General features: G+C 38.1%; 1 protein-coding gene across 5 annotated transcripts in view; it reads right to left on the bottom strand.

The window, feature by feature from the left end:
* The window catches only part of ARID1B (AT-rich interaction domain 1B), a 325,125-nt gene that overhangs the window by 215,404 nt on the left and 82,171 nt on the right, over positions 1 to 27,550 (bottom strand). For all 5 annotated transcript variants that reach the window (XM_077175420.1, XM_077175417.1, XM_077175418.1 and 2 more), the window contains exon 4: positions 9,600 to 9,710. In XM_077175420.1, coding sequence (XP_077031535.1) covers positions 9,600 to 9,710 — 111 coding nt within the window. The remainder of the gene's footprint in view (positions 1 to 9,599; positions 9,711 to 27,550) is intronic.

Below are 27,550 nucleotides of genomic sequence, written 5' to 3'. Positions count from 1 at the left end.
CTGACAGAAAATATATTATGAGAGAATCCAAATGAAGCTGTGAGATGTTACTAAAAGAAAATTAATTTGGCCAGGCCCCTCAAACAACAGCAATAAAGCCCATAGATATTAAGATTTTACAGCCTTGTTTCAATAAATTCTGAAGAGCTGTGCTGAAAATTGCACTGAATTTTTAGTTTTTTTCCCACTTTCATGTAGGCATGATAATTATGATACAACAAACAAGATGGAAAAAAAATAGGTTTTTTTGAAGCTTTCATTAAGCCATACTATTAAGATCTTGACATGACTTGTAAGTTAAAATAAAGGAAAGAAATAATCTGGAGTTTTTCTTCCATCTCCACTCTCACATGGAGTATCATATGAAAAACTGCTAAGGCTTTCAGTTTCAAGTCTAAACCTGAAAGATAACAGTTTGCATTAAGTTTTATCCCACGCTATAATGAATTTGTTCACTAGGGTCAATGTCTGTACTTAATCCATGCATCACTTTATCTACCTATTTAATCTTATTTTGATTGTAACAACTGAGTTTAAAAATCTCAGTTCACTTCCACTTCCTTTAATTCCATACTCTTCAAAAGCAACAACTGGCTACTGAATAACTTGCAGTTTAAGAAACAAAAATAGCAACAGTTTAGATCTCTTTCATTACCTTTTATGCAAAATGCATTGGGAAATTCATCAGCTATGGTACTGTAAATATACATGTGAATCTACACCTTATTCTATGGCATGAAACAAGCTTTGTCCTCTACCCTAAGTCCACTAGTGTATATTCAGCAAACCTTACTAAAGCTTACTGATGCACAATGTATTACTACATGCAAACACAAATACAAATGCTCAAGTACGCTTATCTTTGTATTACTTCCCAAAATGATAACTTCAATTGGAAGGTGGAAGATAAACCATTAAGTGAATCTCCACCTTAAGGGAAAAAACCAGAACAAAACCACCAAACCCAACACCACACACTGATACGAATTCATGCAATTTAACTATAATATAAAACAAATGATCCAGGATGGCATATTTTCCTATCCTAATGCAATTATTCAAATGTGCCTCAAAATTCAGGTCCTAAGTCATATTTAACACAGTAAATCTCACAATAAGGTTAAGATGATTAAAAGGGTCATCTGCAATTGTATGCATGGAAGTAGAGATCAAAAGCCTAAAGACTGGGAACTGAAAGTAGCCCTTTCCTGGCATTATCAGCTTTTTTATCTTAATTTCAACACTCTACGATGTTTCATCTCCAAAATTACACTGCCAATTCAAACAGGACCATCTTTACAAAGTCTTGGGTTTGGAATTGAGTAGGAAATGGCCCAGAATAATCCGCATGGCCTTAGCAGCAGGTTAAAATGTAAATGCAGACGCCCCCTCTGCTTTTGTGTGTGTGTATATGTATTTTTAAAGGTAAATTGATAATGGAAACTTATCTACATGAGACACACTTCAAAAGCACTTCTCACATACAGCACAATATAGCACAGATTCTCTAAAAAGTCACTGCACATCACTGTCTTCAAGAGAAGATTCATTGTGAATCTGAGATGTATGGCTCAGCAAAGAAAGGAAGGTTGGGGAGATTTAAGTAGTACAAGACATTAGGTTTAAAGAAAACATATTTAACAAACGTTTAAAAACCTGTTTCAAACCTCAAAAAACCCCAACAAGCAACCAACAACAAAAGAACACTACTAAAACGTGTGAATGGCCTCACAGTACAGGACTGAATTTAACATTATTTGAACACAGTATTATGAAACAAACAGTATGTTACAAACACTTCCCATTTGCACTGTGATGGCACCTAGAATCCCCAGCAATTATGGACACACCATAAACAACCAGACAAAGCACTGTGAACCCTGGCCTAATCTTAACACTATTGACCGTGACTGCACAAACATCTGCTCACACAGAAACAGCAGCTGACCAGGACCACTCAGGAGGCAGCGTCACATCAAAGACTGCTAACTTTGTTTTTTCTAAACATGAAAGATGCAACAATAGCACCAGAAACCAACGTGTTCCCAGCAAACAGGAATGGAAGGAGGAAGAAAAAGAAAAAGAATCTACTGCTAGGCTTCAGATGTTGTTGGTCAGAGTGAGTTACTGTGTTTAACCAAGGTTATGAAGCTGAGGTCATACTTCACAACGGTTGGACAAGCAAAGGAGTTACTTGAAAAAAAAATCCCATCTTACAGGAAGACTTGTGGTAAAAATAAAGAAAAAACATTTACAGTGTCTCAGGTACTTCCTCAAATGGTATTCAAGTGAGTAATACTCCTTTGTCTTACTTTCTGCGTTGTAATCCCCATGTTCACACAGGCATGAACAAAGACATGCACCAGTGAATACATTAAGCTTTGGAATTTATAGTATGCTATCAACTCAAAATTTACAAACAACCAAGCAGATAAGATATCTGTCCTTTTATACTATACATGTATGTACACATATTATGTGAAATGTTCAAACAGTAAAAATCGATCCCCAAATAAAAAAAATCCCTACCACTTTAGAGATAGATTCTCAAATGCAGAACCTAAAAACACTGACTTGGAAATATAGGCAGACGAAAAAGCCAGTGCAGTTACTGCCCCTGCAGCAGGTACTCCTGGGCCATGCATACAGAGGCACCCATGCTACTACAGTTTACAGCCTTGCATATTAAAGTAACCTTGGGAGCTTTCAGCTCTCATTTCTAGCTGCAAGATTTGGTGGTTCAGGGGCTACCACACGTGCAGTTTAGTCACCCTAGCTAGAAGGGCAGCAGCCTCTGTGGAAGGAATCAACATAAGTCAGGGGGTGGTAAGGAAATAAAAATTAAAATGCTTCAACCCCCCCAATTAAATCTAGTTTCTTAATTTCTGAATCAACACCAATACTACTCTAGTATTTGGAGGTATATGATGCAACTTCTCATGGCTTCAAAAAACATTGCAGGAAAAAAGCTACTAATACTTTACTATTCCACTTAGAACACACATTGGCCTATTTAACTACAAGTTTTTGCAACCTTAACCACTACTGGGATCTATAATCCCTTAGCAGGTTTCCCACATAAATTTCATGTAGAGGTCAGACTAAGTATTTCTTTTTGCATTTGTAAATTTTCTTGGATCATAAATTAGCCATTTTGTTATTACAAGGATGTTGTAAACATTGTAAATGCAAAGTATTTTGAATCTGGAAAAGGCAATGAATACTCAAGTATCTTTTTTACAATACTTAGTGAAATTACCTTTTATACTTCAATAACAACCTGAAACCATTCTTTTAAATAAATATGATCAATCTGTTAGGCAAAATCAAGTAATTCTGTAAAGCACAAAACACAAATTAATAACAACAGGTCCTTCTCTTCACACTAAATATTAAGAATACCTAATTCCAGCATCTGTAATTTTGGTTTCAGTGTTTCAGTTTAACCCTACACGGACAACACATGTCCAGGGCTGCTCTGCACTACTTTAATTGCACTTTTTCCCCAAAATGGGACTGATAGTTAATGTACAAACTGACTCTAGGACAAAGAATCACTTTGACCACCCTACATGAAGTCCTGGTTTAACTGAAGTCAGATGTAAAATGTGGGCTAGGACATGGGCACACAAAGTTCCCTCCCCTGCTAACATCACCGATGTCAGTGGTGCTGCAGTGGCTCACACTGGTTTGGACCCATTGCTGTGACTGACACAAATGGGACGCCACAATCAAAATCTGGATATAGCAGCTACAGAGCCTGTTTTGCACCTCAGAAACACACAGAAATACATATACTTGATCTCTCTATACAGATGTGCTGAGTGAAACTGGTTTTAGCTACAGGGTTACAAAGAATGTTAAGGGAAACAAAAAAAAAAAGAAAAAAAAACCTAGCAACTGCACTTAATCCAAAATTAAAATAACTTGGAAAAAATAGCAACTTCTTCCAACTCTGCATGTAATGGCTAAGAAAAACCTTTGAGATAGCTTAGTCACTTCTTTGCAACTTGAAGCTTTTTTCCTTTTATTCCAGGCTTAAACAAAGTTCAGTGGGGCATCAAACTGCCTCAGTTTTAAATTACAGTCTGTACTTTAAAATAGAATGCATGCACCACATGTTCCTGAAGCTAGAGGGTGGGAGTGTTATTCACTGAAAATTGAAGGCTTGTTGAGTCAATAATCTTCTTTCACAGAGTAACAATTTTCAGCTAAAATTTCTTGACCCAAACAAAGGAAAACAAGATCATTCAGTTATTTTACAATGTTGCAGAAAAGAGAAAGGAAAAGTGGGAAAGAGGCACACCAGTTTTATCCTTCTTGATGTAAAAACAGTGGAGAATTTAATTCACAAGTATTACATACTCACATTTCTTTCTTTTTCACGGTTTACCGTACTCCCAAACAGATATTTTCAGGAAGAGACATGAACAACTTCAGGACAGATTTGCTATCATGTACTACACACATCTATCAGCTGGAAATAGCATTTGCCTCTCAAGAATTAAAAAAAATCAATTTATAGGATTTTTTTTTCTCTTCTTTCTCAAATCACAACCAATACTCTGTATTTTTAAAATAGTACTTAAATTTAGATCAAACTTTGTATTTGCTTACCAGCAAAGAATTTAACAAAGATTACAAAAAAGAGGGTCACTGCACTATCTTCTCCTTTAATATTGGTTTGTCCTTACAAGAAAGGCTACAGTGGTAATTAATATTTACATGATGGTAGTACCCACAACCCTGATCATGATTAGGGCTTACTGGACTAAGCTGTATATAAATGTCACCAGAGTCCCTCGTCCTAGTAGTTTAATCTCTGAGAAAAGAAGAGTTACTTCCTGCTCCCAATCACAGTTGCTCAAGTAATGCTGGGAAGTGTTTTCCTGGTCTATTAAGACTTCACCCATTAAAGGCATTTGTTCAGGGTGTGCTGTTGCTGGAGATGACTTTCCAAGCTACTTCATACTCTAGAAGTAGAACAGAGAATCTGGATTCCCAAACCCTCCCATTTGTTTCCCTCACAGCCTACACCTACTGAGATCCATTTGAAACGATGCTGTTCCATGAGCCAAGTGTATCTAGTTTTGGATTTAGTTCCCTTCTAATTCCCGACAGAGGTCCTCTGAAATCTGATTTAGTACCCACCTTCTACAACAAAAAAGGTGTGTCAACCAGAAGAAAAACTGTCCAGCACTCTAAACATCTTTCAGAGGCTCGTTAAAATGAGGCAGAACAGAACTGTGAAGCAGTTAATAAAATCAGGAAGGGATTGCTGATGTGCTGTTTTGCACAGTACCAAGCATAATGAAACAAGACAACTGACATCTTAAAAAAGTTTATCTGTCCAAGAAACAGTATGTATTATTTTGAGCTCTAAAGCTCATACAACTATAGATGTGCAGAATCACAACCAACTTTGTCAGGTCACAGCACTGCATGAGATTCAAGTGGCATTCTACCTCCACTGCTGGCTACTATTTTGTTTTGCATAGGAATTGCTTTGCCTCAATGGAAACACCCAGTGAATAACTGATGTCACAGAATCAATCCATAAACTCTGAATTCTGAACAATCTAGCAGAGTAGTGATTCCCTCAATTCCAGATACAATATTCCCCTTCCAACACTGCATGAACTCCAGAAAGCGCAACATAAACCTAAGTTATAACACTGAAGCTACAATTTCCCTACACAGTTCACACAGATGCAGGTGAGGACCACCACAACCTCACCTTGTCCACAGCCTCCATCCATGCATGCTCATGGGCTTGCATTAAGCACTTTAGGGATGGGAATGGGCAGAAAACTTGCCTTACAAAAAGAACTGAACTGTCGTCTGTCTGTCTGTGGCTCTGTGACAGCTACAGGGCCTGACTGTGAACACTAGAATCTGCTGTGCCACCATGTCTCAGTTGACAGGATGACAGCATCTTAAACCCTTCCAGCAAGATCATACAGTCATTTAGGATATGGCTAAAATCAAAGCTGCTGTGGCCGCCCTGTCTGTCTGCTTTCCCATCACAGATACTGATTTTCATCTCCTTGTCCAAGGTGCCACTGATGCCCATGCAGTTACTCAGTGATTCAGTCAAACACTAGCCAGGAAATAGAGGGAGATTATTTTTCATCTGGTTCAGTTCCCCAAGTCAAATCCACTGGCCAGTCCCAGGAGCAACAGTGGAGGAGACGGGATGGCACAGACAACACGTGGCGGGTTACTCAGCAGGACTGCAGCTGCCCTGGCTTACAACAGCTCAAGATGCCACAGAGCTTTTACCTGTATGTTGCAAAAAAAAAAAAAAAAAGCCTTAGCAGAAACCTGTCTTTTAAAAGCTTGGCAACCTTGGGCCATTCAACCTCATCGCTCAAAAAAGCACACCTGACACTGGGCAAAAAAGGGTCTTATTAAAACAAAGTAACAGTAAAAACAGTAGCAGCTACCTGAAATTATTTTAATACTCATGCCAATTAAAAAAAATTATATTAATTAATGTTTTCTGCTCCTTATTCTAGCAACACACTCCAATGTGAACATTTATAAATGCACTTATTAAAGACAAAATAAAGGATTAGTCTTCATACACACACAGCCTACTGCTGACACAAGCTCCTTTACTGCAACAACAAATCTGCAGATGCATCCTTTGGAAGCTTTTTCCTGCAAGTCTGCTCCAGCTTTCTCACAATAGAAAAAATGTGTATTTTGCTATTATCCCTTAAGTCTTGATAAATATGTTCTGTAGTAGTTGTTCTCCAGACAATTTCATTCAGGTCTCTCCCCCTTTATTCTTCCACTCTAATAGGGAACAGTTTCTGTTTATGACTTCCTTTCCTTCACAGAGTACCTAACTCCCATGTTTTCTCAAAGGCTTGAGATTTCCTTCTAATTGTGACCCCAACAAAAGTGCTTGGAGCACTATTCTGTGCAACTTTTCATTTGGGCTCTCAGTGACTCCACATGGTCAGAGACCCACAGGTCAAACCCTCCAGATATCAGAGCAGTTAGGAGAAGGAAAGCAAGCATTGTATAGAATCTGACAGGCCATTAGAAGTAGCTAATAAAGCCATATTTTGTTTGTAGCCATTTGTTACCAACCCACATTACAAATTTGTCTGCTTTGAACTTTATGGGAACATTCATGCCAGGACTTTTATATACAATGTGTGAAGGAAACGGAACAACTATTGAGCTGTTTAGCTGTGCTTACTGTGACACAAACCTGCTGAAAAAACTCCCCCAAAGGGTGACACAAGCCAGCATTCAGTGCTGCAGAAAGTGGCCAGCTCCTCTTCGAATCCATCAAAGGGAAATTCTTTTTTTAAAGCCACATCAGAGAAAACCATTCACCATTTAGTATTACATCTCTTTTGTAGTTTTTTGACACTTGTATAAGCTTGCTATATAGCTGCTGTGATTTTACACAATGCCCTTAAGAAATAAAAAGATAACGGGCAAATTGTATAAATACCAGAATACCATGAAACAAGACATAACTAAATTTTATTAAAAGCCTAACACCACTGCTATAATTTCAAGCTTCACTGTACAGATAACTTACTGACTACTACCCTGAAGAACCACATTACCCAAAAACAAGCTTAAGAAGCCATATTGAGTATGCCAAAATAGGAATACTGAACAAGGAACAGTGATCAAGGGTTTTCATAAGCAGTCTAAAACAGAATAAAGAACTCTCCTGCTTCAGGGAAAAACCACCATGTTCAAACCATTACCCCAAATAGAGTTATATTAAAGCTTTTAATGTATGGATCATCAAAAAAACCCTTTGGTGCTGCATACAAAGAGTTGAAGTTGTTTTTAAATTTGAAAAAACAAAACAAACAAAAACCCCACACCAACACCAAAATATAGAAGTACAGTATCCTCCATTCCCTTTCACATGAAAACAGCACATTTTTTTGAGTGTATGAAGTGTTCTCAGGTTATACATCAAAGCTTGTCAGTAATTAGGAGTCTCAGTAACAGCATTTGGGACCAACTTAGAGTTTCAGCTCTGTGGCCAAAATGGTTAACATTCACTGTTAATACAACCAGCTTACTCATACCTAGAATAATTATGAGCTACTAAATATACCAAACACTCTGGGACACAGATAATACCCAATACTCTGCTTAAATATCATGATGCTGGAGATAGGACAGAGCATGGATTAAAAGTAGGACAATTTTTTAAGAAAAAACACAGGCAAATTAGCAGAACATTAGCTGATAAATAACTTTACTTCTCTCTACCCTAATAAACACTGTCCATGAAAAACTGGGAGATAAAAAGTCCTTTTTAGTATCCCTGCTTTTTAAACTAGGTGGTTATTGCCAAAACAGTTCAATGTCCACAGGAGCTACTATTTTTTAAGCTAACTGCCAGCATCCATTTTTGAGAACTGTTCAGACAAACCAGTCGGTTTTAAAAAGGTCTCCTGAAAACTGTCAAATTAATACTAGGTTCAAAGCAAATGGATATCTGTTCTCATACCAGTTTCCATTGCTTTTCCTGAGACTTGCATGTTTCAAATGTCATGTAAAGAATTTGTAGCACATATACTCTCCTAGGCGCCAAAGATGTAACTTTAAAATGCTTTGAAGATGTTTATTGCCCTATTTTTAGGAATTTACAATTGTGCCATGTGCCAGAGGTAATATATACATCATACTACCAGATTTCACAAATAAATGTGATATCTTGATACAGTAAACTTTTCAGAGAGATCTCTCTGCCAACTGCAAATGAATAAATACCCAGTGAACCGTGGGAAATATCTTACATGTTTCTGATACATTATTCCAAGCCAGAGGTCACATAGTTTATATAAAGTTTTCATCATTTAAGCTGAACATATTCAAGTTGGTTTAAAATCATGCTGGTTTATACCAACAAACAAGAAAATCCCCAAACCACAAGGAGCACACAGAGACAAGGCTAAGTACTTTGTCCATTACAAGACCTCCAAAAATGCAAGCAGCTGCAATGTCTTCACAACATATATTCATTTGTGCTGTTAACCCCACAGCGGAATGTGTAGAGCTCAGAAAAGCTGATAAATATTGGTCCAAAATAATCTCCTAATCAAAAATCAACCTAGCCTAAGTATTGCTGCCATTCTTGCTTCTACACTTGTGTAGTAATAGATATTACCAGAATTAACATGTCAAACTCATTACTGATTATCAGGGTTTGGGAACAGACAGCTCTTAGTAACAGTATTCTAAACCAGAATCTACTGAAAACATTTGAAAAAGGACACAGAAAAAAGCCTCCTCCTCACCAGATTGGTTTGTGCAAGAATGGAATTCCTAAAGTTAAAAAATCAATCAATTTCCTCTATGCAAATACACATGTGCAGAAGCACAGAACATGAATGTGCATAAATAGTGCTGTTCTGAACCAGAAGAAGCCTAAGCCGAGTCCACTCACATGCAAGCTATCTGTTCCCATCTTTTTAAAAACAATTTTTCATCAACCTTATTTAGTCTTTCTTCTTTCACTACTTCTCATCTGCTCATCCCAGATGCAATAAACTGGTATGTAAAGTGCTTTCAATTTTAAAATACTGAAACAAACATTATTTTCTTACTGGTAAGCTCGATGGTCTTTCTTGCTGGATTAGATTCAAGTCTTCATGGTTAGGCTTTCCTGGGGCCATAGGGGGTTGAGATCTGGTTCCATAGCCTTCCTGAGACATGTCCTGCAACAACAGTTGTGAAAGAATTATTAACCTGTCTCAGTAATTATAATTAAATCTACATCATGGAAGGGTGAAAATAAAAGAGCTGAATGCTGATGTTTTTTTTTGATCTGAAGTTTTTACTACTTAAACCTTTCTGATACAAGTATCAAGTCCACACAGGTACCTCTATGACATGTGCTGTTTGTAAAGAAAACCAGGGAGCTGAGATGCATGCCAACAACTAGCAGGGAATCACACCACTGGAACAGGGGAAAACACACTAAACCAAACCACTTAAACAACCCCATTTTACTGTAAATGAGTTAGTAGCAAGCATAAACATTCATCCTACTCTGAGACGTATTCTCAAGCGTTTTGATAGTACTGAGCCAGGTGGAAGACCGGGCTTGAAAACAGGATTGCAATCACGCTGTGTAATCGGACTCCTGTAACAAGCCTGGATTTACCATCAGTACTACTGGCGCAAATTTCAAACCCTGGCCATCAGGTCACAGCACACAGCACAGTCACTGCATCTGCTGGAGGCACATTCTGTTTGAAGGTTAGAGAGCACATGTATTTGATCAAGCATAGCTCCAAAGCTTGTACCAGTAACCTGGGGATTTTCCTCCCCACACAGGCCCAACCAGTTGTAGCTAATGGCCCAGCACCATTAGTAGTAGTAGTTAATGGCCCCCACCCATGCATGGGTGGGATGAGCAATGAAACAACCTCCTGCCCTACACCCCATCTTCCACCCCCCAGCACAAGCTCATATCACACACAGAGATACTTGCCCATTGCAAAGCCTTAAATTCAGGCTTCATTTTAGCTTCTATAGCAGCCCCTGCACCAGCTTCTTTAGGGAAAACAACAGAAAGCTCAATACTGACTTCAACATGTATAACTGGCAGGGAAAGTTGAAGAACCAGTTCCTGCTAGAAAAGATATCTCACCTTTTTCTTTGTTTTTAAATGATTTAACTCTCCTCTCCCCTTCCCTAGTTTACTACCAGTTCAGTTTGCTTCAGCCACCCTAAGGCCTTAGATTTTGTGGCATACCTGAAGCAGGCAGGAGCTGCAAGGCACAGAAGGATGGGGCAAGCTGCCCTCTGCCCCACCCCACCATCACCTTGCTGCTGCCTGTGCAGGGCTGCTCGGGCAGCCCAGTGCCCACAGCCACAGCTGCGGCTCATGCACAGACTCCAGAAGGCAGCTGGCTGGCAGAGCAGGAAAGCTTTCTGTCTCTGGTTTTAGCCCAGCTTCTGACAGAGAGAAATTTGTTAACAACTGTACCATTTCCATTCAGCCCCTTCCACCCATTTGGACTCTCACAGATTATTTTAAGGGATGCAGAAAATTCAATGGGGCTAATTAAACAAACCCCAGCAAACCTGATACGATATAAACCCAGCAATAAATGACCCTATCCCTAAGCCTGTGCCAAGTAAAATCAAGAAACACTTAAAAGGCCAGCACTTCAATGTGGTTACCAGCAGAGGGTAACAATTAGGCTTAAGGGTGACAAAGGCTGATGGCTGAATGATTATTATCCCCTGTGACCCCCCGCACTCCCTCCCGCCCAGATTTCCACTTGTCACACAGCTCTCCTGCTGCGCACACCAGCAGGTTCCTGTGGATTAACAGTGAGGTTTAAAATCAACAAATGGCACAAGGCCTCCATTCAGCAGCCTTCACCCCAGTACAAAGGAGTAGAAAGGTGCAGGACAGCTTCACAATAGGCAAACAAATGAGCAAACCTCTGCTTTCCTTTTTATTTAAAAACGCACATGCACACACACACACACACACCTCGCTCATGCACACTGGGGCTGTCACTACACAGGCATTCCCAATAAACCTGGCAACCCCAGATCTCAACTTGCAATTCAGCGTTCAATGCTGTTCTTCCTAATTCTTAAAAATTACACCAAATAAAAACCACTTGTCAAAACAACAACAACAACAAAAACCACACAGCTATACCAAGAGTGGTGAAAAAGGATAAATGGGATATTCAGTTTAGGAGACGTCATTGTAGAAACACAATTTTTCCTTTTTCCAAACAGACACTACAGGATTTTGCTGGGAAGCAAAACATGTTTTTAATATTTTGAAAAATCAAGAGGCATTACTTCCTTACGAAGTACCAAGCATGCGTTTTCCCATGTTTGCAAGATTTTAACCTTGCTTCCTACTGAAATTTCCAGGGAGTCCAGAGCAGGAGAGAGAAGAGACAGCATGCTTTCTCATGAGAAATACTGCAGGTTGAATGGAATTTACTTTTACCTGGGTATTTGAAGACTATATATGAAATGTCTTTCCACACACTGAAGAGCACAATAAAAACCCCAGACGCAACACCCTTTGTCTTTTTAAATGCACTGTTTTCATAGAGCTTTCCTTTCTGTCTGTAGAAAAATCAAATCCATTTGCTGAGTTGTAGGTGAGGTTTGCAAACACACAGACATTTGTGTTTGTTAATGATGCAGACACCTGTGCACTCCAAATGGGACTGAGATTACAAACTCTTTCTTACATTCTCTGTAAAGCTATGTAGATACTCAAATCACTAGAAACTTGGAAAGCAGCTCTTGAGAAATAAAGGATCAGTTTGCTCTCAGTAAGCTGCAGGCTTGGGAATCTCCCAGATGAAATATGCATGGGACTGTGTGTATAATTTTATCTGTTTATACACATGTATTGTCCAATAAAAACAGTCCATTTATATCCTAAACATAATGATTAAATAATAGCATATTTCACTAAGAGGTTGGCTTCATAACCAAAGTAGTGCTTAGTATCATTTTCACTGAAAAACAGAAGAGAGAAAATCCCTACTGTCTTCAGTTCTGCATTTGGAAATTTTGTTAACATACAGCATATTACAGAATAGCGACAACAGATTTTGAGAGAAATAAATAAGAAATAAGGACAGAAGTATTAGAGTAAATTGTCTGTCACGGAGGAAATGCATGGAATTGGCAATTCTCACAGCTTTGAAAGGTCATTTATCTTCCTAGCATCTAGGAATGGATTTATCGGGCACTGAAGAGAGGGAACATAAGGGGAAGAGAAACATGTTACCACGTGTTGAGCTACAGTCATGGCTGAGGAATTCCCCATTGATACTGGGGCTCAGTCTTCTCCTGGGATTCCTGACCTTTTTTTTTGTTTGACTCCCAGTATTTCATCCATCATTGACATCAGCTTTCAAAATAAAGCTTATGACTTTTTATGAATCACAGAAAATCCTTCCTCCCATAGATGAGCATGTGTGTTAGACAGAAACCCAGGCTTTTATAAACAGAAGGCTACAAGTTTCCACTCAGAACTTCCCAACTTGGCACAAACCCAATCATATCATAGCTGTTGCAGCACAAACTGTCAACAAAGTTGTAAAATAACTAAAGTCAGGGTTTCCCCCATCAGATTTTAGAAAAGCACAAGGACAAATAATCAACAAGTCATAAACATATACTCAAAATAGCTGAGGTTAAGACTTTTTTAGACTTTTAAAAACACATTTATGATTAAAATAGGTAGACAAAAAAAGGACTAGACAGAGTCTAATGCCTATATATTGGGTAAGCTGTTCAGAAATTGATCCATAAACAATTATTATATTTGGGAAGCAATAATAACAACAATCAACTGCTTATAATTCACAGAGCCTGGACTAGTTATTCATCTCCTATTTACATACACTTTCAGCTTTTTCTGCAAATTGAGGTATATGGAGCTCAAGATTTGTGTAGTCTAAGGAGTAAGGGAGGAAATGGGATATTTTCATCCCTCTTGTTCTCTGTTACTGTATTCATCTTATAGACTTTCCAAGTCTCTAATTCTGGTGTGGGATTTCACTACCACAGAGGTTTAAAGTGACAGAGTGAGCCTAAATACTGGCCTGCAATAAAGTCAAAGGCTCCTTGTTCCTGCCTCCCACAAGTCTTGCAGCTGGACACACATCCCTTAGTTTGTATTAGTGGTCTTTATTAGACCACTTTGTTAGATGGTGCAACTTAAAACTTGCCAGGTAAGTAACCCCTTCCCCTTCAGCTTTATCATGGCTTACTGAGCTGAGCTGGCCTTGGGAAGGGTTGGGTGAGCAAGAGAGGAAGGAAACTTCCCTTCTTTGGCAGCAGCCAGCCATGAGCCTGGCTTCACACTTGCAGGAGTCAATTACACTGCAACCACTTTGGAGCAGGCCACTGCCAGACAGTTTTTTCCCTTTTTCCCCTTACCATGTGCAGTGGTAATTACTGTCATGCTTTCATTCTCTAGCTGGACATAGCCTAAGACAAGCAAGCTGGTCCACATGCATGAGTTCTCTGCAAATCTGAATGAATATAGCACCAAAAATGATTGAAACCACGTAGATGCAATGCACATTTGTTTTAAGTTTTGCCGAAGAAGATTAGATCTAATTATTAAATACTTTAAATTATTTTTAATGGAAAATGAAAGCATAGTGAAAATATTAATGTTTGCGGGAAAACCACATTTAAAGGAGGGTTGGGTGAGAAATGTCATTCAGGCTTCATTCACTTCTATTGCAGTGAGTTTCAGAGGGATAACATGACCACCCAGGAAGATAAGTACCATTATGGTTAAACAGAAAGAAGATAATTTATTTAAAATAATATGCTAGAATTCAATCTGAAAAAAACTCATTAAAAAGTATTTTAGCCCATGTTCTTGATTCAGTGGGTTAATCTTAAGAACACTTCAAGTGTGAGAGCAGCAAATTCTATAGCAATGTGACAACAAGCAAAACTGAAAACAAATGTTAATTCTTTTTTTTTTTTTTTTTGCCTCAGACTACTTGAGAATGGAAATCAGAACCCAGTAGAGCAGCCAAGAGAAGTGGACAGCCCTACAGTACAAGAGCATTTTGCTCATCTCTGAAGGAATACCACTGAACAGAAAGAAGCCAAGTGATATGTTAGGAGCTATGCTAGAAGGATATGCCTTGTTACCAGTCAGCCAAGCGTCTGTTCATTCTGTGTATACAAGTATGTATCAACACATCTCCCCTATTTCTACCTTTTGCACTAACAGACTACAATAAAGAAAAAATTACTTACCAGAATGGTGACATATCCCTAAACAGCCAACTTCCAGCCCAACCCTAATACCTAACATGTAAGCTCCCAAGTTGTATATTCTCTAGTAGCACAAAACTGACAACAAAAGCCAGCCAACCTGCTAGAGGAATATTGTAGGTAAGGCTGCACTCATTAAAAATGCTATCCCCAAGGGCACAGGCAACATTGAGTCTCATGCAAGCAGCCCTGTGGGGAAGGATCCACTAAGGACAAAAGAGCAGAGACGTTTACTTGAATCCAGGCCAGATGGTCTACAAAAGTCTTGCAGGATGTATATGAACTCTTGCAGAAGTTCTTGGGTCAAGAAGAAATACATACATACATATCTTGAATTTTATGAATCAGAAATGGGGAAGGAAAAAATGAAACAGAAGCCTACAAAGCCTTAAAGAAAATTGCTATCTTGCAGCTGGAGAGCACTGTGCACAAACCAGCAAGCAAGTCTCTTGCTGCACAGGAGGAACGGGTGATTGCTGGAAAAAAAAAAAAAAAGTTTTGTTGGTCCTAGCACTTGTTACACCAACAAAAAAGAAGAGCGTGCTAACCACCGGAGGTGGATTACCAATGCAGTCTGGTAATCCTCTTAAACACGCGAGTCTGTGTTTACGTGATGAACTGAATAAACCCCGTTCAAAACTAGAATACGTAAATCACTTCAAGCCAACCCTCTCCCACCACCACGGAAAGCTGAATGGAGACAAGGAAAGCAGCGGTCCTGAAGACCGGCAACCAGGAGCTTGGCATCTCCTGCAACACACTGACACTTTTGCTGACTGCTACATCAGTGGGACCAGCAAGCAGCAACTTTCAGGTTGTTATCATTTGCCCACAGTCAAGCCAGGGTTGTAACATGCCCTCAGAAACAAAGATGATACTCTGCCTCACCAAGTTAACTTCGGTCTTCAACATCTTTACAGGTACTAAAGGGAATCAACAACTTCAAAAAATTGCCAAGCAAAATAGCCCCTTCCTTTTTGAAGAGGAGAGATTAATCCAGAAATCATAACCTATCTGTAAGAGAAAAATCCTACCATGTACATGGAGATATTTGGGAAACCTGCCAGTTTGCATGCCTCAAGTGCTGACCAGTCATTGTCCGTAAGACACCTCATCACCTTCAATGTTATTAATACTGTCCCTTCTAAGATATCTGCAGTTTCTTTCTAAAACTTGCTATATCCTAGACATCCTTTGTTAGGCTGCTTAAAAAAAAATATTTACAATCATAACGTAATTTTCTCCCTTCATGACCCCAGTTATCATGAAATGACATCTAAGTTAAGTCATAAGACACTGCAGAGGGAAGAAAAAAAATACACTATGCAGCAGTTGATGCAAAAGATACTTAGGTAAGCAAATACATTATGGAGGGTCAGCTCATCAGAATTCTCCAGAAGTTATTAGCAAGTCAGACTACCTATCAAAGGCTTTTTGCTGTAGAATACACTGAAAACATTTTAAGCACAGACAGGGTCAAAAAAACCTCTCCACATCTTACAGGAAGATTTTTTGTTTGGACAACACAGCTTCTAGTCACATATTAAGTAACCTGAGCCAACCAACAAGCCAGAAGGGTCTTTCTTCCTCAACGCTCTAGACCATTTTCACATGTGTCTTGCTATAGGGCCTCCAGGAGCCACATTAAGCAAGTGATGCAAGAAGAGCTCCAAGATGAAATCATTCTCAGAAACCCTTATCTTGCTTTTCTCTTTTGCCACTATTGCATTCCATGGATCACAGAGCATATCAATAGTGGATTTAATCAGAAACAAGACATTTCTTCTCGTTTTCCTCTCTCATACTTGTAACATGCCACAAGAAAAATAGGCCAGTTTGATGTTTGTATTAAAATGTGACTGTTGCACACCGCGCTACCTGATAAACAGTTGTCAGCTCTTCATTTACAGGCAAAAAAGGTAGGATTTTGTTCTACAGATCTAAAGTTCCAGTTTATTTATAAAGAGATGAGAGAGAGTCAAAAGAAGTAAACTGAGAAATGTAACTTGGAAATGAGGGGTAAAAAATGATCATTTTATTTCCATGCATTTTCCCATGTTTACAGAGCTTTTTGGATTTTTCCTAAAAAACCCACAAGGCTTGACAGTCCAACCACGCTTTCATTTTCTACACCCCCTCCTTCCTCTCCCTGCCATTTTTTCACTGACAAAGCTATATTTAAAACAAAACAGAACAAAAAAAGTTGTTTTAAAAAGAGGCCTGGCTGGTTTTGCATGTCCTATTCTTTACAGTCACTTGGGACAGACTACTATGTTAATGTGATGACTTACAGATTTTGTGCCATCCAGCATCCTGTCCTGCCACACTAGTCCTTCCTAAAACTCCAGTGTCGCTTCACCAGACCTGAGACATGAAGCTGGGCTGAGAAACAGCTCTGCACCCCAAAGAACAGCTAAACCCAGCAAAAGGTGGGAGAGGGGCAGGATTTAAAACCTGCCATTTCTTTCAACTCAGCTGCTGCAGAAGCAGAGATCTGGGGGGCTCTGTGCCCCAGAGGGCAGCAGCCTGCCCCAGACTGCCTGCTGCTGCCGAGGAAGCTCTCCCAAGCATACGGCTCGCTGGCAGAAATGAGGTCAGAGCACTGCCCGCAGCTTACAGCAGAGCTGAAAGCCTCAAGCCAGCTTACAGAATAAAGAGAAAAGCTGCACCAAGAGCAGCTGCTACCTCTAGGCTAATCGAGCTAGGTACCCAAGGATGAGACTTCCTCACTCAAGACTGGGAAACGTTACTTCAGTGTTTTCTTAGGGGCACGTCTGTGTCTGTGCTTTGAGGTAGAAGCCAGGACTTCATCTAAAGGCTCATGAAACCCTGCAAATCGGTGAGGAAGGGCTGCAAAATATCACTGAGGTTACATTTAAAAAAAAATCAGAATAGAGAGGTTTGCTTCCTAGCCCCTGTCCCTCATACATAAAGCTATACTGTATAACAGACAATTTATATCACAGTCCAGTGACACCTGCTAACTTACCCTCTAATACTCCACCACAGACAGCCCTTAAATAAAAACTGAAAGGAGATTTACCTACTATTTTATCAACAGTACAATCGTAGGAGAAGGAACTGAAGCTCAGATGCAAAAAAGTCTGAAATAAACTTGGTAAAGAAGGTATTCTCAACTGGTCTCTACTGTTTTGGTTAACTTTGGCTTTCAGTAAGTGAAAGCGCTGGTGTGCTACATTTGGGGCTGGCTACTGGAAGCACAAAATTAGCTGCATTACCATCCTCCCTTTCTCTGCAGTCTGTGAAGACACAGAGTATCTGTGCAAAAATCTTCAAATCCAGCCCACCACACAAAGCATCTTAGTCCAAGGAGTGGGAAAAGAACTGAAATTTCGAAAAGGAAGCACCCACCAGTAGAAGAAATTCAATGGACTGCACAATACAACAGTGCAAACCAACAGCAGTAAACTATTTCTTTATTTTTTTGAGATAGAAAAGTCTTCACCACCATCACCACAACCACAATTTCTCAAAAGAAAATATTCCCAGCTGGGCTGCTGCTGGGAGTGGCAGGAGGAGGGGGTGAGAGGGTGGTGGACAAATGAAAGAAGTGGTGAAAACTTAAAACTCTGAGACCAGACCACTGACTACTCTTTAATATAGAAATGGAAAAAGAGTGATGTTCATTAAAAGTTGGTAAAGGATTACTAGGTAATAAAGCAACAATGATCCTTTCTTTTTTGTGAGAGTGAAGGAGAACAATCTTCATGAATTCTATAGGCAGAGACCCAAATACCAGACTGGTTATAGCTGGTTATTTAGCTTTCTACCTACAAACATGCATGTGGAAGATAGCTTCTTGGCAGTCAGGGATAAACATGAGGAAGACACAAAGAGAGAGGCTGTGTTCTTCCAGAGCTTGATTTATTGAGGGACAGCTCACCAAGACCAACAGTTGTTCTCCTATCTTCCGCAACATAAACACCAAGTAGTTTTGTCAACATGTAAAGGTAAACTTGTTTTTTAAGTGGTATCTTATTTATTTTGATTTTCTATTTCATTCTTTGTTGTACATATCTGATTGCAACAACTAAAACACTCTGTAACAATTCAGCTGCATGCTCCAAAATCTATTTGAAATCCTACTACAGTACTGGAAAGGATAATGAATGCATATGAAATGTATGCTGGTCAATATTCAGATAATACATTGTCTCAACAACAAAATCCCAATGCAAAATACAGAAAATAAAACTAAATATATGTATACTGAACAGCTTCAATTATTAAAGAAAATGCATGCAGCCAACAAAATACAGTGCTAGATTTTATGCCACGAATATTAACAAACTTATTTTCCCTACCTATGAGGAAAATAATGTGTATTAATTTAAAGGCCATAAGAGAATATTGCTATATTGCAACTGGCCATGAGGTGCAATTTACAAGACCACTGAAATTTGGAATATATACTGCTCATATAGAACTAAAAAACCAAACCAACCAACCAAACAGAACAAATAGTAAAAAAATACCCCAACCACTTAGATTTATTAGTAGTTTTTAGACTTTACAACATGAGCACTTAATTCAGAATGCTATTCTATTTACAGTTTAGAATTTTTCTCAGAACAGCATTTGTGCCTTTATACTCTAAAATATTTGCCTATATAACTTTTGTCAAAGAACAGCCATTAGATTAGTGGGTCATAAAATAAATGACAATTACATGATCAGGTATCTTCTGATAAACTGATAAATTCTGTTTAACTTACTGCTACATGGATAAATTTTTTTCTGGGATATTAATTTAGCTCTCAGAATAACATTAAAAGAAAACCCTCCTTGAATAGTAAGAAGAGTGGTAATGGTAGCAACAATAGTTATGATCACTAATCTCCTATAACAAAATAGTTTTTATCAGCCTGCATTCCAGTAGTTTTACTATCAAGTTAATTAATTGACTCCTATGCTAATGTCTAAATGCCAAGCAATTAATGGCACTGAACTATAGATGGCTTTTCTTTGCTCTTGTAGAGTTATTTTATAAAGCAAATGCAATTCTGTCACTTCGCTGATTTAATGCAGGCTTTGTGAGGTTAATATTCCAAAGCAATTGCAAAATAAAGAACTGCTTTAATTAACCTTCTGTGATTTAAATACTGGGAGAAATCAGAACTCAGAAACTTTAAATAATATCATCATCATAACAACAATACTTTGTGGATCCAAGCCAAACCACTGATTTGAGAACTTTAAGAAATACATTTGGACACGTGCATCTTACTGTGTTTCTAAACTCATTAAAAGGACCTTTCTCTAAGCATAGCATACTAAATCCATGATAGATTTTACATAGTTTTTGTAGTTGAGCTGAAAACCCTTTCCTTTTAAGATTATTTACTTATAAATACTGAAGTTTTTAGTTAGAACAAATGATTCAGCACCCCTGCTTTTTGCACTAGAATACTTTGTGAAGATTTTTTTTATGAACATAAGACACTGCTCACTAAATCTACAAACTGATTCCACATAAGTAAGTGACCACTTAAAATTAAAGCAGCAAAACAGGACTTCGCTTTTCCTAGGAGATTAAGTTTTCTCTCTTTTCAATTTATCTGAAGGGAGGCTTTTATTGCCAGAGCTTCTTTATCATATTGTATGCTAACTTCATTTTAGAACACGAAAAAAATCAAGACTCAGGCCTTTCAGTATTGCATAACTTTCAAGCACAAAAGCTGCAGTATATCTGCCAGGGTCAGAATGATACAAAAACACAGGAATAAAAATTAAAAACCAGCAGGATACAGATGAACATGAACATTCCTGCCAAACAGGTTTGCAATGTGTGCTGACCTATCTCCTCTGACTATCCTGCCAGGTATCACCAAACCCCCATCAGCAGCAGATGCCTGAAGAGGTGCACTTGCTGGTTTCTCAGGAAAAGAAAGCTGACCTCAGAATTCCTCCTTCAAATGGAAAAGCCTGCTTTCAGCAGAAAACCATTAAGAGATGAAAACAGCAAAAGAACATAAATACTGAGAAAATGTTTAACTACAATGAGGGAACTTGAAACTGAAGGTGCTGTTCAGTTGTTGAGACAACTCAGAGGCAAACAAATTCTTTCACTGACAGTCCTTTGGAAGATTATAAAACAGAAGTATAAACAAGCTTGCTACATTTTATACATGAACAGTAGTACCACTTTGCAAGATAAAGTACTTCTCCTTTCCCAGTAGTACCACTTAACAAATCCAAGTTACTACAAAAACAGTACGTGTAAGGAGCAGTCATACATGCTAACTTTAACAGCTTCAGGCCTAACAGACTGGAGTTGGATTTTTATTTGCATAAATTGATCACAATCTCTGTAAACATTCTCTTTAAAATAACAGGGCCAAGAAAGTCTTCCCTAAATCTGAATTTTTGGGTTTGGTCAACAAGCCTTCAGCAAAAACAAGCCTGCGCTGCTGCTACTGCTGCTCTGTGCTATGCCCTCAATTTTGTGTTTGTGCTCAGGTGTGAGTTTACAGACAATCATACTTTCTTCTTCTGCCTGACTCTATTCCTTCTAGCTACTTAGCTCTGGAAGATCATTCTCCAAGTCTGACAAGGCAGCACTTTATAATCTTATAAATACAGAGAGAAATACTGAGGGAAAAAAGACAGAGGTTTGACACATTTCCTGGAATGATATAAGCAATGATGAGCAAACAGATCAGTCCCCAAATGGACAATAATCAGCCATTCCCACTGCTGGGAGAAGACACAGCACAGGAGTCAGTTTCACTGAACTCCTGAGCTGAGCTAAGTACCCTCCACCAGAAAAACAGCCTTATGCTGAACACTTATTTGCTATCATAGCAGCATCATGATTATGAAATAAGACTTTACAAAAGCAGAGATCTAACTGGCAAAGATTTCAATCAGTTAAGTACTCATTGAATCTACAAGGGTTCAAACCCCTCTTGTCCTTCCTGAAAATATCATGTGTTTAAGAAAGGCTCAAAAAGGATAAATCAGTTTAATGCACAAGTTCAATATGGTTTCTAAGTATTTCAACAGTTCTTTAATCACTTCAGTGCTCGGCAGGTGCTGGTCACTGGTGGCTTGACTGAAGAAGTTGTGGTGTGTGAGTTCAGAAGCCATTTGCTGAAAGCCTGCTCCCCTTCCCTGCTCTCCCCAAGGCCAGACAAGCTTTACTACAGATGCAAGAAGCCAATATTGCACTCTGCCTTTTGGTATCTATCTGACCTCTCTGAAGCACATTGGCAACAGGAAGTTCAGTGTACCAAAACTGATACCCTCATACAAAGAAGTACTATTGGTGTTCCTTGTCTCTCATTTCAGCTTCCCCCATAAGGGAGGCTGAAATGGCTGGCAAAGTGTATATTTATATATATATATATATATATATATATATATATGTATAAGTTCTGTATGAACTCTTAGTGTCATGAGCCTGGGACTAAATGTTTTACAGGAATTACTTCACCATGGTACCTCTTCACTCTGGAGAGAATATAATTGCTCCAAGGCTAAAAACAAGTCCAGCATTTCAGAATGGAGTGAGTGTACACTGAGCACTAGGCATCTCTGTTGTTGAGATGACAAAAGCCAAGAAGGATTTATGGTACACAACAAGCAGTGGTGTCAGCCACTGCTGCTGACAGCAGGTAACTATCTCTTCTAAACATTAAATTTGATTATGAGTTCCCATATAACTGTAATAGCCAACTTCCACAAAGAATACTTTCCTATATGCCTGGCAGCAAATGTCAGATTAACATACAAGCTTGTTCTTTCCCAGATTTCCTGTGGTTCATAACCCAACAAATTTTAAGTGCAACCACTCAACTAGTGGTAGAATGATTACAGACAGCAAGGTTTAAAAGGACAGAAGGATAAATTCTTTTTTATTATGACTTTTAAGACATGCGCAGCTGTATGGTAGTCCTTAAATAAATTTAAATTTAAGTCAGAAGGATGTGACACTAAACTACTGTACAGTTGACTACTAATTCTGTGCCAAAGTCTAATAGCTTAAGAGTGAAGATTTTACTATAAAGAGTAATTGCATTGAGATATACCAATTTGGACTCACTGAGGACTGTCTGTATTACTTACTAGTGAATTTGATATTTGCATGTATGACAGTTATTCCTATTATTACAATACTATTTTTGTACAGTGTTACACCCCAAAACAGCTTGACAACATTAATTAACGTGTTGCTTATTATACTGTTTAAAGAACTTTAGCAGCTCACATTGAATTTAAAAACAATACTTCATCTTCACTGTACCAAAATCACTTTAATAATTTGGTGCATTTTGCCACAATACAATTTGTTCTATTTTCATGACAGTCATACAGATTGGACATGAAAACAGATTAATTAGTTTCACATTTTGTTCACATTTTCAAAGACTGTTTCAAATCAGGAAATGTTTTATCTGTTCTACCTTGCACTGACTCAACACTAGAAACAGATGTCTGCGAAAGAACTTTCTCATCATCATCTCAGGCTTAAAACTGAGACTAATTCCAACTACTGATCCCAGTTCAGGGAAACATGGAGAAATTCCTTATGGAAGCATCAGTGGCCTCCAACCCTCTGCCTGGAGAGACTGACCAAGGTGTCACCAGAGATGCTTCCCACCTTCTCATGTACACTGCCTTCCTGCTTCAGATGCCTTTCTACTTGGGACTACTAAAACAATTCACAAATTCCTACTGGCCCAAACTGCATTTGTCCCCTGGCCAAGTCTCAGGGAAAAAAAACCACCAGTCAGTCTTGCTCTTTATTTGTTCTCTACAGGTTGTGTTGGGAAAAAATCTCGCCAAGATCAGTAGGTAAGGTATATTATTCTGGGGGGTAAACAAGGTTTTGGCCATCTTTTAGAACACATAAACCTGTGAGACAGTGAGAGAGTGCTGTTTGTTTGCTTGTTTATAAAACATTTTCTCCTTTTAAGTAAAAGCAGACTAAAGAGTGAGCCTGAACTACTTAGAAAAACCCATAGTAACCACAACAAATGATGCACAAACACACACAAACTCTTCGTGCACACAGTTAACCAGAATGACCAATGCCCCAGAAAAGGGCACATGCACGCCCCACCTCAGGGACCTGCTACACTTTTTTCCCATTTAATCTTATAATAATATACCCATTTAATCTTATAATAATAATATATCTTATAATATTATAAGATATAATATATATCTTATAATAATAATCTTATAATCTTATACCCATATGTATGAAAAGGGATCAGCATTCTAGCTTCCAGGAAGGTGTAAAACAAAAGATGACTTCATTCAGGGTAACAGCAGGAGGTATAGAACAAAATCACTATTTTTGTTTAACTAAGAGTGAGACCATAAGTATTTTGCAGATCCATTTCATCTGTCAAAAACTGATAGAGTCCCAATTCATAAAATAACACAATAAAGCTTAAAGGCACAATTCTATCTCAATACATATGAACACATGCTACATAAAGCAAGGAAATATATAAACATGGCTGTTTACAAGCCAGTTGGAAAGCATACTAACCAAAAATATACATCACACTATCTTAACAAAATAATGTTTAATGATGACAGTTTAAGTTTGCAATTACATGACATTCTTGAACAAAATATCACTTCTACTTATGGCAAAAGATTTAAAACTGCAAAAACAAGCGAAGCATTTATTCATTTATATGCCATTTCAAGATGAAAAGCCCTGCCAAGGGCAACACTATAGTAGTGTAACACATCTTTCTTTCTCTTTTTTCTTTTGAAGAGCAGTAAAGGTAAAAAGAAGAAAAAACAAAAACAAAAACCAAAAAACCACGGCAGTATCTACATCTACTGGCAATATCTAATGATCAATGAATCTGCTACTGCAATAAATTTGCTTAAAACAAAGCTCTTCCTTTAATGGTTTCTACACAGCAGGCTCCTGATATGAAGAGGGGATGACTGATGCTGGCTTACAATATGGTTCTATAGTAAACTGTGCGAGTTTTACTATCAAATCACCTCTTATGAAACTCTCTTTCTGCCTACCATGCTATCAATTTAACAAAGATCTAAACAACTTAACAGTTCAAACATTCAAATAAATCCCATTCTCCTCCTTCCCATCTATGCTTATTAGAAGAATGACAGTCACAAGTCACTGGAACAGTCTCAGAAATTGTTTTATCTGTTTACTTTTATAAGACAAGATTGCATATTGAATTCAAGTGAGTCAAAGAAAAACAGCGATGGCTTCACACTTCCACAATATGTGAGAAATGAAGACGAGCACCAATTCTAAGGCACAACACAGAGCTATACCTGACCTCAGGAGCTCGCTCACAATGTGTCTAAAAGAGCAAAAATAAAACATCATCTGCAAGAAATTTCACATCAGTTTTCTCCCTATAACAGAATACCCAGATCATCACACTGTGAGGTTTTACATAAAAGGAAACTGGTGGAAAGAAAAAGTCCATCATCCAGACAGAATAAACACTATTTTCAGCTTTATAATCTCCAAAACAAGTAGCTTGACATAAATCTACAAGGGAAATAAAGAAAATACAGACAGGAAAAGAAGGCAAATTAGAGAAGCCCTCTTTCCCCAGTCTAGTATTTCTCTTCTCTCTCCTGAAGTAAGACCAATTCAATCACACTCACATCACAAAATCAATATAGAAAGACAAAAAAAAGGTTAATGAACAATATAGAGAACACAAAGGAAATTAATTTGCAAGCTGAAAAGAAAGAACAAAACTAAGGATGACAGACAGAAAGGATGACAGATTGTATGACTGAAACTACCTCAGCTTTCTAATTGACAGGATTATATAAACAGGATGTACTGATATTTTTAGGAGCAGAAATAAGAAAGATACACCAACTGGTGCAACAGGTAATATATGATTCTGTAGTTTATTTTAAAATTGTGTTTAGAAAATGTAAAGCCAGTTTTAAATCACAGCAACACAATCACATATATTCAAAGAGATCTTCAGAGAGAGATCCTATAGTCAAACCCCCAGCTCAAAGCAAGCCTAGCAAGAACAGGGTCCCTGGGGGCTATGTCTCGTTGAATTTCTCCAATGATGGAGGTTGCAGTCTCTCTGGAATTTTGTGGGGTTTACAGTTTTTGAGTTTGTTTGTTTCTTTCTTTTACAGAGTTGCAACATCCCTCTTCTTAGTGTGCCCCTATTGCTTCTTGTCCTTCCATTGTGCCCCTGAGATGAGTTTGGCTCTGTTCTCATCCACATTCCCCAAACTGGTACCTCTCCTAAAACTAAACAAGTACCTACTCCTACTTCTCTTGCTAAAATTTTAATCAAATAAATTATAATTCTTTATTTTTCAAAGGTAATCAGTCTCATATAAGCAGTGATGTTTGCTGAAGTAAGCACAGCAATTTGTAATTTTTTGTAAAAATTTGTAATTTTTTTATCAGCAGCAGAATTTGACATATGCTCCCAACTTTTTTTGTTTTTTGTTTAGTATTAATTTTTGTATTCCACATTGCTTACCACTTGATGGTAATTCTACTATGCATTACCAGAAGAGAAAGAACACTTCTGCTGAAGTGTCAGAAATATAGACTTCAATTTCTTGTGTTAGGAATTGTTTTCTAGATGAGCAGTTCTCAAAGAAAGGGAAAGCACACAGTGGTGAGGTTTTACAGAGAAACATGACAAGAAGTGTTCACCTGCTGATTCTTCTTGAGAAAGGGGGAAGAGCAGCCATGTAACCAATCTGGAGATCGGGAAAGAAGCAAGCCCCAAGGTGTTTTAGGACTACTTATTTATACAAAATAGTACCATCTACACACAAATGCTCCAATTACACAGTGAAATCATCATATAATTCAGAACCTGAGATCCGAGTTCAAACCTTAAGAGGCTGACCACCACCAAAGAACAGTCATTCATAAACCATCAAGAATTCACGTAAAATTCTCACAGAAAGGATTACCAACTACAAGGTTGTATCGGTGAGGCCCTAATGCATCATCTCATCTTGCAGGCTGAGGCAAAAAAATGCCTACTTGACCTTCCTAAGATGCCTGTATCAGCCTTGGAGCCTGGATTTTGACTGTCCTTCAGTGTCACTTCAAATCCTCAAAAAGGGAATTTGGCTACATGAAGGCTGGTATCTTTTGCTTGTGAATCTACCCCTGCCTTTCTCTTCATCCTAGTTCTCAGAAATTCAAAATATATGGAAAGCTTTACTCTAATTTTACTTTCATCCTTCTATGATCCCTCTCACTTCACTGCACAAACCTTCTCTTTCCCAGCTATGATAGCAAATGATGTAATTGGAACACCTATCAACAGATAAATCAGTACCTTGTTACTCTTAAGGCCTATAAAGTTGGAATGTTTTGTGTATTTTTTAAACCAAAATATTCAATCCCTTCAACTGACAGTATATTTAAAACATGACAAGGTGTCCAAGGCAGCAAAAAACCCATTTCAATTTCATACACTGTGATATGTAGACATTAGAGCAGCTGTGTTTCTTCTATCTTATAGGCCATATTACTAGGTCTTTATCTGCTGAGACTTCACCAAGATGCTTATGAACAGTATATTCAAGTCATAGAGAAATCAAGCATTTAATGGATACGTAAAAAAGGAAGAAAATTAAATTTAAAGACACAACTGCAATCTTTAAAGTTGCAGTTACATATAATCCAAAAGACAGAATGTGGTGACATTTACAAGAATATCATAGATACAATTAAGAATTCTATTTCATAAACCATCCAGCATTTTAATGAAAAAAG

This window comes from Agelaius phoeniceus, chromosome 3 (assembly GCF_051311805.1).
Source record: "Agelaius phoeniceus isolate bAgePho1 chromosome 3, bAgePho1.hap1, whole genome shotgun sequence".
In the NCBI taxonomy this organism is placed as follows: domain Eukaryota; kingdom Metazoa; phylum Chordata; class Aves; order Passeriformes; family Icteridae; genus Agelaius; species Agelaius phoeniceus.
The sequence above is the reverse complement of the archived record's forward strand: the minus strand, read 5'-3'. Positions and strand labels throughout refer to the sequence as shown.